Here is a 14,462-nt window from a genome sequence, read left to right as displayed (position 1 = left end):
TTTGATAACACTCCCGAGAAGTGCCTTGGGACATTTTACTATGTTAAAGATGCTATATAAATGCAAGGTGGTGGTGTTGTTGTGATTATATTCTCTCACCAGTGCAGAATCACCAATGGCAGGATGGTATAATTACAAAATGACAAATTTACATAGTTTTGATCATAAATGTGGACACTGGAATTTATAAGGGAAATTTAAAAATATGGACAGATTGTATGCGCACCATGTTATCAGCATGCTCTGGTCAAACAATCCTCCTGCTGAAGGCTATTCTTAGTTTTGATTCCCTGCAATGATAAACTAGTAACTTACTGAAAATCTGCACACATTTCCAATCTACTAAATTTTATTTCTTTTCACACTCTTCATCACAACTTTTGTTTCAATGTTTTCTGTTATAAATTCCTATATTCATGTTTATAATGCTAATCATTTACACAAACACATCACCCTATAATTGTATGATCTGGCCACTGGATGGCATTATCCTGACTCCATAAATTCCTCAAAATACTTTCTGAAAATATTTCATTCCCCAATTTTTCCCTTGGTAATTGAAATTTCTAGCGTTCAAAATAAGGGTTTAAACTATTATTTTTAAAAATAAAATGACATTTCCCAATCAAATGATTAAAGTTATGCATTATATTATTTGTTTCTTTGAACATTATTATTAATGATTATCATGACAATCTCGATCTCTTCCAAGGACTTTGGCTTGGAATTGATACTTTTGCCTCAATGTGTGATGTGATGCAAAGAATTTGCATTGTGCATTCTGAATATGAGCCATATATCTAACTTTGCAGGATACATCTATACCATTCAGTCACCTGCACTAATGTAATATTTTTCTTAGCTTTTTTCCGTTTCTACTCTGGATTTTCAAAATTATTTGAAAAAAAACAGAGGATAAATTTCAAAGTGCATGAAGCTGAGAGAATGAGAGTACTTTTCTCTTACACCACATGAGTGATAATTTGGCTGAGTGGATCACCCGCCCATTGAAAAACCAGCCCCAATTTGCATTCCACTGCAAAGGTGGGCTCCACAATGGGTGGACAATCCACTCAGCCAGACCACCTCCGACAATGAATATGAACATTTATACCATTGTCAATAATGGAGTCAATGGAGTGTTAGGGTTACAGCAGAGCAAGGAGATGAGAGGTAGCTACTTCAATGGAGAAGAAGTAATGATACTGATGGGAGTGTGGGGTGGGTAGAAGTACAAGCGATTTGAGGAGGAATGGGAAGTGAGCCATTGAGCATTACATTTTCTCCTCATTTACCAGCCCAAAGCCTGCAGCAATTAGTGACTTCTTTCCCTGTAGTAGCATGTCACCATTTACCTCCCACCCAAAAGGAAAGAATAGAAGTAAAAGTCAGAGAAACAGCGGAGAAAGAGATAAACAAAAGAGACAGAGAAAAACAGAATCAGAACAGGAATGAAGGAAAGATAAACAGCAGCACTAAGACAACAATGAGGTAAGAGCAACTCTGCTCCCTGATATGGTGTTTACAAAAGAGAAGGGCAGAAAGAATGGAGGGGCCCAGGACAAGTTATAGGCACTGATGGCAAAACAGTGACTTTGAAACATGGCAACCAAACCATTAGAGTACATTCCTCATGGTCTATTGGCACTGATTATACATTGACAGAATCTGAACAAATGATGGACACTGATGATGCACCATGCACTTCACATGCACATATGTCGGACCTTTGCGAGCAACAGATTGTGGCAGATAATGGGCTGACTGAGAGTGGACCAAGTAATAGTGAAGATCCAGATAAGGCCATTTATCCCATAGGTCAACTATTGAAAGTTGGGACTAGAGTGACATATATGCCAGAAGGATTAGTGAATGGAGGGAAGCCACCGTTATAGGAAGGGCAGGAAAGGCCACAGGGAAATACAAACATTGGCTGAATGTGCAAGACAAGGGACAGGATATCAGACCTATAGATTGGCAGAAGGAAGTGAAAATGTGGAAAGCCAGAAACGTAGTATAAGTTCAGACAGTGGGCCTGAAGATGATCATAGTCCAAGGAAAAGGTTACAAACTTGTGAAAGGAAGTCTGGTTGTAGCAGGGACAGGTCGAGTAGTAGTAGTCCAGAAAGACATAGGAACTCTAGTAGGGGATGTAGTTTCACTAGAGCAAAGACCAGAGAGCAGGCGAGGGCGCTACAAGAAATAGGAGCTCTTATGATAGAGAAGCTCTAGTGGCTACTAACAAGTTAGGTGGTAAATTGCTAAAGGATGCCAAGCAAAAATAGCTTGATGGTTGGAGAGAGTTTGGTGTATACATGGAGGTGCCAGGTAGAGGACAACCAGCATTGTCCCATAGATGGATCTGTACAGAGAAAGTACTTCCTGATGGTACGTATAAAGCAAAGGTCAGACTTGTAGCTCAGGGATTTGAGGAACGACTAGGCAACCAGGAAGTTAGAGTGGACTCCCCAACAGCAGGAAAAGCAAGTTTGAGGATTTGCCTAGCCCTTTAAGCGACACACTCATGGGATGTAAGTCCATTGACATCAAAGCAGCATTTTTGCAAAGGGAGAAATTACAAAGGTAAGTATTTTTAAAGCCACCAAAAGAAGCTGGAGATAGAGAAGGGAAATTATGGAAGCTCAACGAGTGTGTTTATGGGCTAAATGATGCATCCAGGGTGTGGTATTTTTCAGTTAGGTCCGTCCTACTAAAAGCTGGTTGTATTCAACTAAAGGTGGATCCAGCAAAGTTTTATTAGTACTATGAAGAAAAACTAGCAGGCATTTTCTTGATGCACGTGGACGATTTTCTGTGGGGAGGATCTGAGGCATTTGAGAAATTTGTGGTAGATAAGGTTCTGCAGGAATTTAAAATTGGAAGTCAGGCTTCTGGAGCTTTTAAAGATATAGGGTTGAATATTAGGCAGACTAAGTTGGGGGTAACCCTAAATCAACAGTCTTACCTAGAGAATGTTAATAGGATCCCAATAAATCGGGCCAGATCCTCACAAAAGGAAGACTCTGCAACCAAGGAAGAAGTGGACAAGTTAAGGAGATTAATTGGGCAGTTAAGTTGGTTGTGCACACAAACTAGGCCAGGTGCTTGGTATGATGTATTAGAATTGAGAACCATGCTGAAACATGCTACTTTTGGGGAAGTGCTGAAAACAAATAAGATATTGAAGAGATTGAGTTTTGATAAATGTGTACTCCAGTTTCCAGCATTGGATGATCCAGAAGAAATGAAATTGGTCATTTTTAATGACTCCTCACATGCTAATCTTCCTGATGGTTATTCGAGCACAGCAGGGTTCATTATATTTTTGGTGGGAAGAAATGATAAACGTTGTCCATTAGCCTGGGAATCAAAGAAAATAAAGAGGATAGTTAAAAGCACCTTAGATCCTGAGACTCTTGCACTGATAGAAGCACAATATATGGGTATGCATTTATCGAGTATTTTAAAGGAACTCTTAAATAAGGGGCAATTGGAGAAAAGTTTTCCTATAGAATGCTGCATAGATAACCATTCTCTGAGAAAATGTCCATTCGACAAAAGATGTCACAGAAAAGAGGTTGAGGATTGATCTTGCGAGTATAAAAGAAATGTTGGAAAGAAAAGAAATTTCCAAAATAAAATGGGTTGGCGCAAGTCATCAGTTGTCAGATTGTTTTACTAAGGGAGGTGCTTGTTCGACAAAATTGTTGGATATCCTCGAAGAGGGATGTCTTGTGTTATAAGTTAGGAAAACATGGAATTTTTTTTTTCCAATAAGATTGCGTTTTCTTTAAACAAGTTTTTTTTAAAAGGGGCGAATATACAGCATGTTAATGGCTGCTGTTGAAAGTTAATGATAAATAATGTAAAGAAAAATGTGTCATTATTTGTTTTTTATTTCTTTATCATATTTATATGTATTTAGTTTAAAGAAAAAAAGGGAGTCTGTTAGGGTCTGACGTTCTGTTAATGGATGATAAATACCTGGTAGTTCAATGCAAGAGGGTGAACAGGTGTTGGGTGTTAATTAGTTAATTGTATTCAAGTGTGTATGTATAAAGAGCCAGCTAGCACAAGCTGGTGGTGTTTGGAGAGCAGAAGTAAGCTCTGTGACAGGCAATAAACAATCTACACCAAAGCATCCTAATCTCAGTGTTTACCATCTACAAGATGCACTGTGGCAACTCTCCATGGCTCATTTGACAGCACCTTGCAAACTCATAACCTCTATCAGCTAGAAGAACAAGGGCAGCAAGTTCATGGGAAGATTACCACCTGCAAGTTCCCCTTCAAGTCACACACCCTCCTGACTTTGAAATATATTGCCGTTTTTTCACTGTTGTTGGGTCAAAATTCTGGAACTTCCTCCCTAACAGCACTGTGGGTATAACATGCCATGGACTGCAGTGGTTAAAGAATGTGGTTTACTACCACTTTCTCGAGGGCAATTACTGATGGGGGTGCAGCAGCAGAGGGACCTGGGGGTATATGTGCACAAATCATTGAAGGTTGCAGGGCATGTAGAGAACGTGGTTAATAAAGCATATGGGATCCTGGGCTTTAAAAATAGGGCATAGGGTACAAAAACAAGGAAGTTATGATAAACCTGTATAAAACACTGGTTCAGCCTCAACAGAAGTATTGTGTCCAGTCCTGGGTACCACACTTTTGGAAGGATGTTAAGATATTAGAGAGGGTGCAGAAAAGATTCACGAGAATGTTTCCAGGGATGAGAAATTTCAGTTACGTGGATAGGTTGGAAAAGCTAGGGCTGTTGTCCTTGGAGAAGAGAAGATGAAGAGGAGATTTGATGGAAGTGTTCCAATTCGTGAGGGATCTGGACAGAGTAAATAGGGGGAAACTGTTTTCATTGACCAAAGGATCCAGAACCAGAAGATACCAATTTAAGGTGACTGGTAAAAGGAGGAAAAGCTTTTTTATGCAGTGAGTGGTTAGGATCTGGAATACACTGCCTGAGAGTGTGGTGGAGGCAGATTCAATTGAGGCTTTCAAAAGAGAACTGGATAATTATCTGAACAGAAAAAATGTTCAGGGTTACAGAGAAAAGGTTGGGGGAGTGGGACTAGATGAGTTGCTTTTGCAGAGAGCTGGCATGGACATGATGGGCCAAATGCTGCCCTCCTGTGCTGTAACCATTCCATGATCCAAGAGCAATAGATACTGGCCTTGCCTGTGATGCCCACATTCCATGAACTAATAAAAATAAAAAAGTGCTGTACAGTCCTCTGGCAGAGTGTCAAAGAGAAATGTCTTCTTGGAATTCCTACGAGAATACTTAGCTCTGTTTTCTGACTAACCATGATGAACTGATATGTTTATACATTATCCAACACAAGGGAGGCTGCTTCTGTTGCGGAATCCCCATTACAAAGAATGATAGTAGACCAAGATGTCAATAAAGTGCGGGCACGTGATATCATTGAGCCAGCCCTAGGACCATGTGAGCGTCCTGTGGTTATAGTTCCAGATCCACTGGGCAAGGCATTTTCTGCATTGACTACAGTACATCAAAAAACTGACTGTCAAAGACTTTCAACTCAAGTAGATGACACTTTCTATCAAAAGCCAAGTATATGAGCACACTCAGCCTGGCTTCTGAATATTGCAACTGGCTATACATACTGACAGCAGATCCAAGATGGCATTTTACTCAAACTGAAGGCTATTTCAGTTCAAAGTTCCATCTTTTGGGCTGGCAATGCTTCTGCACACGAGCGCTATGGATATAATATATTGGTTGGTCTGATTTACCGTTGTTTTTGTGTATTTGGATGACGCGGTTGTGGCACTGTCATGATAGTGGACTACCTGAAGAATTTACAGCTGCTGCAAGCCGGAGTGAATGAATAAAGCAAAAAAAAACATTTTTGAGAAAACAAAATTGCATTTTTATATGTTGGGGTGTATTTTACTAACCTTTCTCCTGGAGGAACGCCCATTTCCCAGGGTACACAGATCCTTTTTAACATTTACATCGGATGCGCATGGCTTTCCATGGGTCATAGAGCTTGGCCTACACCTGTCGGTCTAACACTATTATGCTAATGAGGTGCGAAGGATGTTGTTGGTGTCTCATCTCATTTTTGGAATGATCACTGGCAGCAGAAAAGAGAAACAAAGGGAATGACTGTTATTCCATTTCTACAACCTCGGTTGGTCTCGAATATCAGACAATTACTCAGAATTACAGGACACCGAAGAACATTTATTAGGAACTATGTCATTATTGAAGAACTGCTAATTTAAAGGTACTATGGAATGCCTGGTATTGAAGAAAAACTTGGATGACACCTATACTAGGCTTTCCCGATTACACACTGCACCTTGAACCACATACTTAGTTGGGTTTAGAAGAAATTTTGGCTATGGCTAAAGATCTGTGTCAGCATTTACAAATCACATTCTGGCTATGATGGATCATAAATACTCTACAACTGTAAAAGAGGGCATAGCAGTTATTTAGACAGTGAAGTACTTTAAACCATTCCTTAATGGAACTCAGATTCAGGTTGTATGGATCACAGCACCCTTTAGTAGAGTCTTCCCTGACCAGATCATTCTAAATACCCAGGGCAATGGTGTTTGTGTTTGATTTCTCTGCAAGTCATAGATCTGGGAAGGATACATGGCACCAGATGCATCGTCCAGAAATCCTGTGGAGGAGTCAAAGGCGAAACTAAAAGTTTGAGCTGAGACAGCAGTACTGGGAATGATTCATCTTAGTCAAGACTTAACGGTTCCAATCCAGACTAAGGAACATCTGGAAAAAATTGCAGGATGAGGATCTGATGATTGGAGCAGTCACAAGAGCTTCATTGGCCAATCAGATGGTAAAAAGACAAAGTACAAGTCTGGTGGTCAACTTGCATATTTATATATAAAATTATATCATTTGTGACATAAAATCTTGTCATATATGCCAAGTTTCACATCATCTGATGAAGGATCCTAACAATACATACCCACAACGTCTCAATTTGTCTTTTCTACTTACTGATGCTGACCGACCCACTGTGTTTTCTATCACTTTCTGTTTTTATTTCCAAACTATCAAATCAGGAGTAATGATTGCTACAGACCCTGCAGCTCTATGGGAGTATCTAAGGTTGAATTTTGTTGATGAGCTACAGGAGAATTTAAGTACACTTGGGAATTGAACAGACGGGGGCAGATGAACTTCAAAGTGTGGAAATGCAAAGTGCTTTATGACGGAGACAAAAAAAATGCAGGAAGGGTTTATTACTTAAATGGAAAGAAAATAATGTGCGTGGAAAGTAAAAGCGATCTGAGGATCCTGATTTGACAATAAATTGAAGCAATCGCAACAATGCTTGGCAGCAGTGAGTAAAACAAATTGGATATTGGGATGCATCAAAAGGCCAATATTGAGCCTAAATATTGAGGGAATCCTGCTGCTTTCTAAATCGTTGGTGCGATTGCACTTAGAATACTGTGTATTGTTCTGGTTATCACATTACAAAAAGGATATTGCAGCTATTGAAAGGATACAGAAATGAGCAATTATGTAAATTGGGCAGGACTTCTGGAAACGAGAAGGTTGACATGCGTCCCTTTTGCCCGTTGGGTTTTCCACATTGGCATGATAGACTCCTTCTGTCGACTGGAGATACAGTCAGGAGTTGGCTCCACTTGCATAATTAACCCCAACGCAGATAAATGGGTCGATTCAGCTTGCGGTTGGAGGTTCCACCCCAATCTAACACCAGCAGGGAAATCATCACGGAGGTAGACTGTGATTTGAGAACTCATCTACGTAGCTGGCTCAGATCTTAGTTAGCTGATCGCTTTCCTTATGAGCTGGATCCACAATTGCAGTAATTCAGTTGTGCCACTTGCCCGACGATGTGAAGGACTTCCTCAACAATGTTTCCATGTCTCAGTGAGGTATACCTGCCTGCATCTGCAGATAGGTGTACCTGGTTTGCCAGTGAGCAAGACAGTTGCCTCAGGTTTTCTCAAAGAGGAACAGGGACGAGGGTCTTCAGTTATGTGGATAGAGAAGGAGATGTTGAAAGGAGATTTGGTATAAGTAGTCAAAATAATGAGCAGCCTGGGACAAACTGTTCCCATTGGCAGAAGGGTCAAGAACCCAGGTGACACTAATTTCAGGTGCTTGTCAAAAGAACCAACAGCAATATGAGGAAAACCATTTTTACACAGCGAGGTTAGGATCTGGAATGCACTGCCTGAGAGTGGGGTGAAGGCAGAGTGAATCATGGCTTTCAAAAAGGAGCTGGATAAGCAACAGAAGAGAGAAAATTTGGAGGGCTATGAGGAGTGGGACCAGCTGAGTTGCTCTTGCAGAGAGCCAGCCTGAACATGATGGGCCAAATGGCCTCCTTCAGTGCTGCACCATTCTATGATTCTAAAGGAGGAGGCCGAAGGAAATTCCCATCAGTCTGGAAGATTAAAATTTGAAAGATGCGTCTATATCATTTTTCTAAAAACTTCAAACATAGTTAATAAAGAAGACTTTAAAAGTCTATTAAAGCTTTAAAGTCACTGTTAAAAATAAATAAATAACTGAAAACTCACATGCAGGTTTCTTCTTGGTCTCTTGGGATTTTAAAATGGTCAGGTGCCTTTGACTCACCACCAGCAGGTCCCAATGCCATGTTTGAGTAAGCGTTGAAAATTCCCAATTGCCGCAGGACATGAGGGGACTGAAATGGGGTCTAACTTTTTGCCATTGGCTGCCCCATTTATGCCCAAAAATGGCCAGAAAAACAAGAAAATCTAAGCTAGTATCAAGAAGCCTCTGGTGAAGTTTAGTATGGCTAGATGGAATGATGCTTTCTCAGGCCAAACACTGGAGGTGAAAATGTTCTCAATTGTTACTGGGGTAGACCTTGACTTTGTGTGATAGTATAACATGGGAGACATTGGGCTGAATTGTAGTTTTAATTTATTTCAGGGCTATTTTGTACTGAAACATTATCCACAATGTACCTGATGGCTCCTGAACAATCTTGCCCTCTTCTATCTTTCATCTTCTATTCTTTCTTTATCATTCTCACAGTACAATATCTAATGTTTCCTCCTGCCCCTCCATTTCTGTAAATCCAAGATGCTAATATGAGGACTGGAGCTTTATAAAAGTGCAAATGTCTATGTGGTGTACTATGCTGCACTAGTTCTGGCTGTGCCACACTGGTTCCTGAACTAATAATGGTATCGAGAGCAGAAACCACATTTTTGCATGTGTTATTACACTGCACATTCACTATTGTCCTTGGTTTTAACTTTCATTCATGTTAGATATTATGTAAGTCAGAATAAGGCAGCATGCATTTGGAATATACCAAACTAAGCTAGTGTATGTCCCTTCCCACTTTCTCATTAGCCCAGTACTGCAGAGTACTGGGCTAATGGGAAGATTCTTGGTAGTGTAGATGAGCAGAGAGATCTTGGTATCCAGGTACATAAATCCCTGAAAGTTGCTACCCAGGTTAATAGGGCTGTTAAGAAGGCATATGATGTGTTAGCTTTTATTAGTAGGGGGATCAAGTTTTGGAGCCACGAGGTCATGCTGCAGCTGTACAAAACTCTGGTGAGACCGCACCTGGAGTATTGCGTGCAGTTCTGGTCACCGCATTATAGGAAGGATGTGGAAGCTTTGGAAAGGGTGCAGAGGAGATTTACTAGGATGTTGCCTGGTATGGAGGGAAGGTCTTACGAGGAAAGGCTGAGGGACTTGAGGTTGTTTTCGTTAGAGAGAAGGAGGAGGAGAGGTGACTTAATAGAGACATATAAGATAATCAGAGGGTTAGATAGGTGGATAGTGAGAGTCTTTTTCCTCGGATGGTGATGGCAAACACGAGGGGACATAGCTTTAAGTTGAGGGCTGATAGATATAGGACAGATGTTAGAGGCAGTTTCTTTACTCAGAGAGTAGTAGGGGCATGGAACGCCCTGCCTGCAACAGTAGTAGACTCGCCAACTTTAAGGGCATTTAAGTGGTCATTGGATAGACATATGGATGAAAATGGAATAGTGTAGGTCAGATGGTTTCACAGGTCGGCGCAACATCGAGGGCCGAAGGGCCTGTACTGCGCTGTAATGTTCTTAAAAAAAAAAATTCTAATTCAACTGATGTGCTTTCCATTTTTGCCATGTTTGTTAGACCATAAACATTTTTTTAAAGGTTGTCAGGTTCTTTGTTTTGTATCTCTACTCACTGGTTATCACTGTGCACCATGTTGTATGCCACTTTGTTCTGTAAATTAACATGTTTATGTTAGGGTCCATCCAACAAGACCTGCAATACTGCATTAGCTTTCTTCTAGTATTATAGAATACACAATACAAATATTAGGAGAGTGCTTTTTAAAAAAAAAAAATCACCTTCATTTGAACATCCGTATTGTGTCAATCTGCCAAAGCCAACAGCAGCCATGTAAATTTATATCCAAAGCACTTTATAAACTAGAAGCAATAATGTAAGGAAGGAAACACTATACATGACCATGTGGACAAGAAAGGAGAAGTCATTGCAGGATATGTGCTGGTTACATAATAGGCCAAATATGCTTTCTCCTTCCCAAAATCCACAAACAGGACTGTCCTGGTAGACGCATCATTTCAGCCTGTTCCTGCCCCACTGAACTTATTTCTTCCTATTTTGACTCTATCTTTTCTCCACTGGTCGAGTCTCTTTCCACCTACACCCGTGACTCTTCTGATGCCCTATGTCATTTCAACAATTTCTAGTTTCCTGGCCCTGACTGCCTGCTCTTCAGTGTGGACATCCAAGTTCTACACCTCCATCCCCCAATAGCATGGCCTGAGAGCTTTCCGTTTCTTCCTTGAACAGAGGCCCAACCAATCCCCATCCACCACCACTTTCCTTTGCCTGGCTGAACTTGTTCTTACATTGAACACCTTCTCCTTCAACTCCCACTCACTTGCTTTAAATAAAAGGTGTTGCTTTGGGTACCAGCATGAGTCCTAGTTATTCCTGTCCTTTTGTGGGGTATGTCAAACATTCCTTGTTCCAGTCCTACTCAGGCCCCCTCCCTCACCTTTTTTTCCAGTACATTGATGACTGTAATGGTGTCGCTTCCTGCTCTCGCCCCGAACTAGAAAGCTTCTTCAACTTTGCTTTCAATTTCCACCCTTCTTTCACCTTTGCATGGTTTCTCTCTGACACTTCCCTTCCCTTCCTAGACTTCTCTGTCTCCATCTCTGGGGATAGGTACTCTACTAATATTTATTATAAGTCCACTGACTCCCACAGCTACCCTGACTACACTTCCTCATACCCTGTTTCCTGTAAGGACTCCATCCCATTCTCTCAGTTTCTCCATCTCCAACGCATCTGTTCTGATGATGCAACCTTCCACAACAGCGCTTCTGACATGTCTTCTTTTTTCCTCAGCCGAGGATTCCCCTCCACCGTGGTTGACAGGGCCCTCAACCGTGTCTGACCTATTTCCCGCATTTCTGCCCTCACCCCTTCCCCTCCCTCCCAGAACTGCGAGAGGGTTTGCCTTGTCCTCACTTTCCACCTCACAGCCTCCACACCCATCCTCTGCCATTTCACCACCTCCGGCGTGATTCCACCACCAAACACATCTTCCCCTCCCCTCCCCTGTCAGCATTCCGAAGGGATCGTTCCCTCTGCGACACCCTGGTCCAAGCCTCCATCCCCCCCCACACCCCGTCCCCTTCTATTGGCACCTTCGCATGCTATCGCAGGAGGTGTAATACCTGCCCTTTTTACCTCCTCTCTCCTCACCATCCAAGGCCCCAAACACTCCTTCCAGGTGAAGCAGCGATTTACTTGTACTCCCTTCAATTTGCTATACTGTATTCGCTGCTCACTATGTGGTTGCCTTTAGCATAACCCCGAGCTTCCGTTTGCTTGCCAATTCAACACATCCCACTGCTCTCATGTCCACATTTCTGTCCTTGGCCTGCTGTAGTGTTCCAGTGAACATCAACTCAAGCTCGAGGAACAGCACCTGATCTTTTGCTCAGGCATTCTACAGCCTTGCAGATTCAACCTTGAGTTCAACAATTTCAGACCATGACTGACCATTTTAAAATTTTTTTTTTAATTTTAAATTTTATTTTATAACCACGTGCCTGTTTCTCATGAGGACGGAGCTGCTCATTATTCTGCCATTAACACTCTCTATGGGCTAATGCTTTGTGTTTCACTACAAGCATTAGCACACTCTTTGGCTTTGTCCCATGACAGCTTTGTTATTTAATCTCTCCTGCTCTCTGCCCTATCACACACCTTCCCTTTTGTTCTCTTCCCCATCAACCTCACTCCCTCCCTCCACACCACCCCCAACCACCCAGCGTGTCTGGGTCTTCATCCTTGGCTCCATTCCTAATTTACATGTTATCTTCGGCTACGTCATCTGCAAACATGGGATCAACTTCCAAACATATCCTGATAGCACCTAGCTCTATTTCTGTTTTCAATCTTTATTCTACAACTATCACTCAGCTGTCCAAATTGACTGTCTAGCATCAGGTCCTGGGCAACCAGAACATTCTGGTGTTCAACATTGGCATGGCAGAAGCTACCCTGTTTATCTCCAATAAGAAAAGTTATGTTTCAGGCTCTGATTCCATCTCCCTGCCTCAGTGCTCATTTAAACTGGAACCAAATGGTGCACCACCATGGGGTCCTGAGCTAAGCTTTGGACCCCACATCTGGTCCATTGCAAAGTCTGCTTGCTTCTACCTCTAGGATATCATCTGCCTGTACTTCTACCTCCCCACCACCCGTGCAGAAAGCCTAATTTTTCTGCCAAAAACTTCTCTACCTCTCTCTTAACTTCCAAAATTCTTCTCAAAATTTACATTTTTGTTTATGTCTGCTGTCACTTCTAGCTTCGTGTTTGATGTCCATGGCTCCTGCTGTAAAATGCCTTGAGACATGTTTTATTGCATGAAAAATGCTGTATGTGTAAATTGTTTCTATAGCAGCTTCAAACTTACCTTTGACAATAATAGTGATATAACGTAAATTACTTCTTCATAATCTTTGAGTTTGCTCTTTAAGTCGTATGTTTATATCTTTCAAAGATATCTGAAACTTAATGCAATTTTAATTGTGCTATGTTTGTTTCTTTTGTTATTTTTACAGTTAACTTTGACCACTTTCAGATCCTTCGAGCAATTGGGAAAGGAAGTTTTGGAAAGGTAAATGACACCTTAATGCTCTTTAATGAAACAATAATTAATAGTTCGATATAATTGTCAATAACATTTGGGTGTATGCCATTACAATATACTCATAAAATAGAATAATACAGAAAAAAGTTGCCTCATTTAAGACATCCAATGTTTGTGTGCACTGTAAAGTTATTTGCATCACTAGAGTAAACAGGCTATTTTATTCTCTGTAATTAGAATAATAGTGTTCAATATGTTAGCAACTGGCCACTATGGCTATTTAGGAATCCAGATGAGACTAATTATATTTTTGATTCGTACATAAAAAATGAGTTATTGTTATGAAGAGCCCCACCTGCCAAGAATGAGGCACATTAATTTCGTCACATGAACATTAATTTTAAACGGTTACTGGAGTGAAGAGATGACTTGTTTAAAGAGATCAGCAGTGGCAGGAAAAACATTTGCATACTAAGAGACTGTGCTTGGAGAGACAAAAAAATTGCTCACTGATTCAATTAGCAGAGATTGGTCTGGACAACGGTGATCCACATGTTGTCGGTGTAAGAGACAGCACTACACCCATCCACCACCTCCCCGCACCCCGCCCCCCACCCTGCCAAAGGAGAGCTTTGAAATCCACAAACTGCAGGAGCGATTGTTCCCAAATAAGGGGTTAGTCACATGATTAATCTGCTGGCCAACTTGGAGTTTTGAATTGTGCTCACATGACAGTTTGAAGACAGAGACTGCAGATTGCAACTGAACTTGGAACAAGAGCCTTTCTCCTGTCCGGTTCTCTCTCTTTCACTAATCTCTGGATCCACTGAAGTCACTTAAACCTCGAGAGAAAAGACTCCTACATCGAAACAAGTTTTAAAGCGTGTAATGGGCCCCAACGAAACGGCAAGACCTTTCGGCAACCAAAGACTCTACATCGAACTCAAAGGACAGTAGATAGAAACCCAGCTATGCCTCACACTTTTCCCCTTTATTCTTGCTACTTTTTCTGTCTCTATCTGCATGTGTGTTTATTGCGTATGCATGCTAGCTTGATCGCATCGCGTATGTGTAGTCATTAACCGAATTAGAGTTTAAGATTAATAAACTTCCACCTTTCTTGTTTAAATCTAAGAAAACCTGTCTGATTTGATTTCTTTGCCTTGTAATTGGAAAGCAGTGAACAAGGATTCACTGAGAGGGAGCTAAAAACACGATGTTTTTAAAATTAAATCCTTTTATGGTTAAACCAGGCAAAGGCTGAGAGGGAACCCCTAGACCCCTTT

At 41.2% G+C, this 14,462-nt stretch overlaps 1 protein-coding gene across 1 annotated transcript in view; it reads left to right on the top strand.

Moving 5' to 3' along the window:
- Window positions 1-14,462, top strand: part of LOC137359361 (serine/threonine-protein kinase 32B-like) — a 353,419-nt gene that overhangs the window by 86,819 nt on the left and 252,138 nt on the right. Inside the window, exon 2 of the mRNA XM_068025387.1 lies at window positions 13,148-13,203. Coding sequence (XP_067881488.1) covers window positions 13,148-13,203 — 56 coding nt within the window. The remainder of the gene's footprint in view (window positions 1-13,147; window positions 13,204-14,462) is intronic.

The sequence above is a fragment of the Heterodontus francisci genome, chromosome 1, assembly GCF_036365525.1.
Source record: "Heterodontus francisci isolate sHetFra1 chromosome 1, sHetFra1.hap1, whole genome shotgun sequence".
Lineage (NCBI taxonomy): Eukaryota > Metazoa > Chordata > Chondrichthyes > Heterodontiformes > Heterodontidae > Heterodontus > Heterodontus francisci.
The sequence above is the reverse complement of the archived record's forward strand: the minus strand, read 5'-3'. Positions and strand labels throughout refer to the sequence as shown.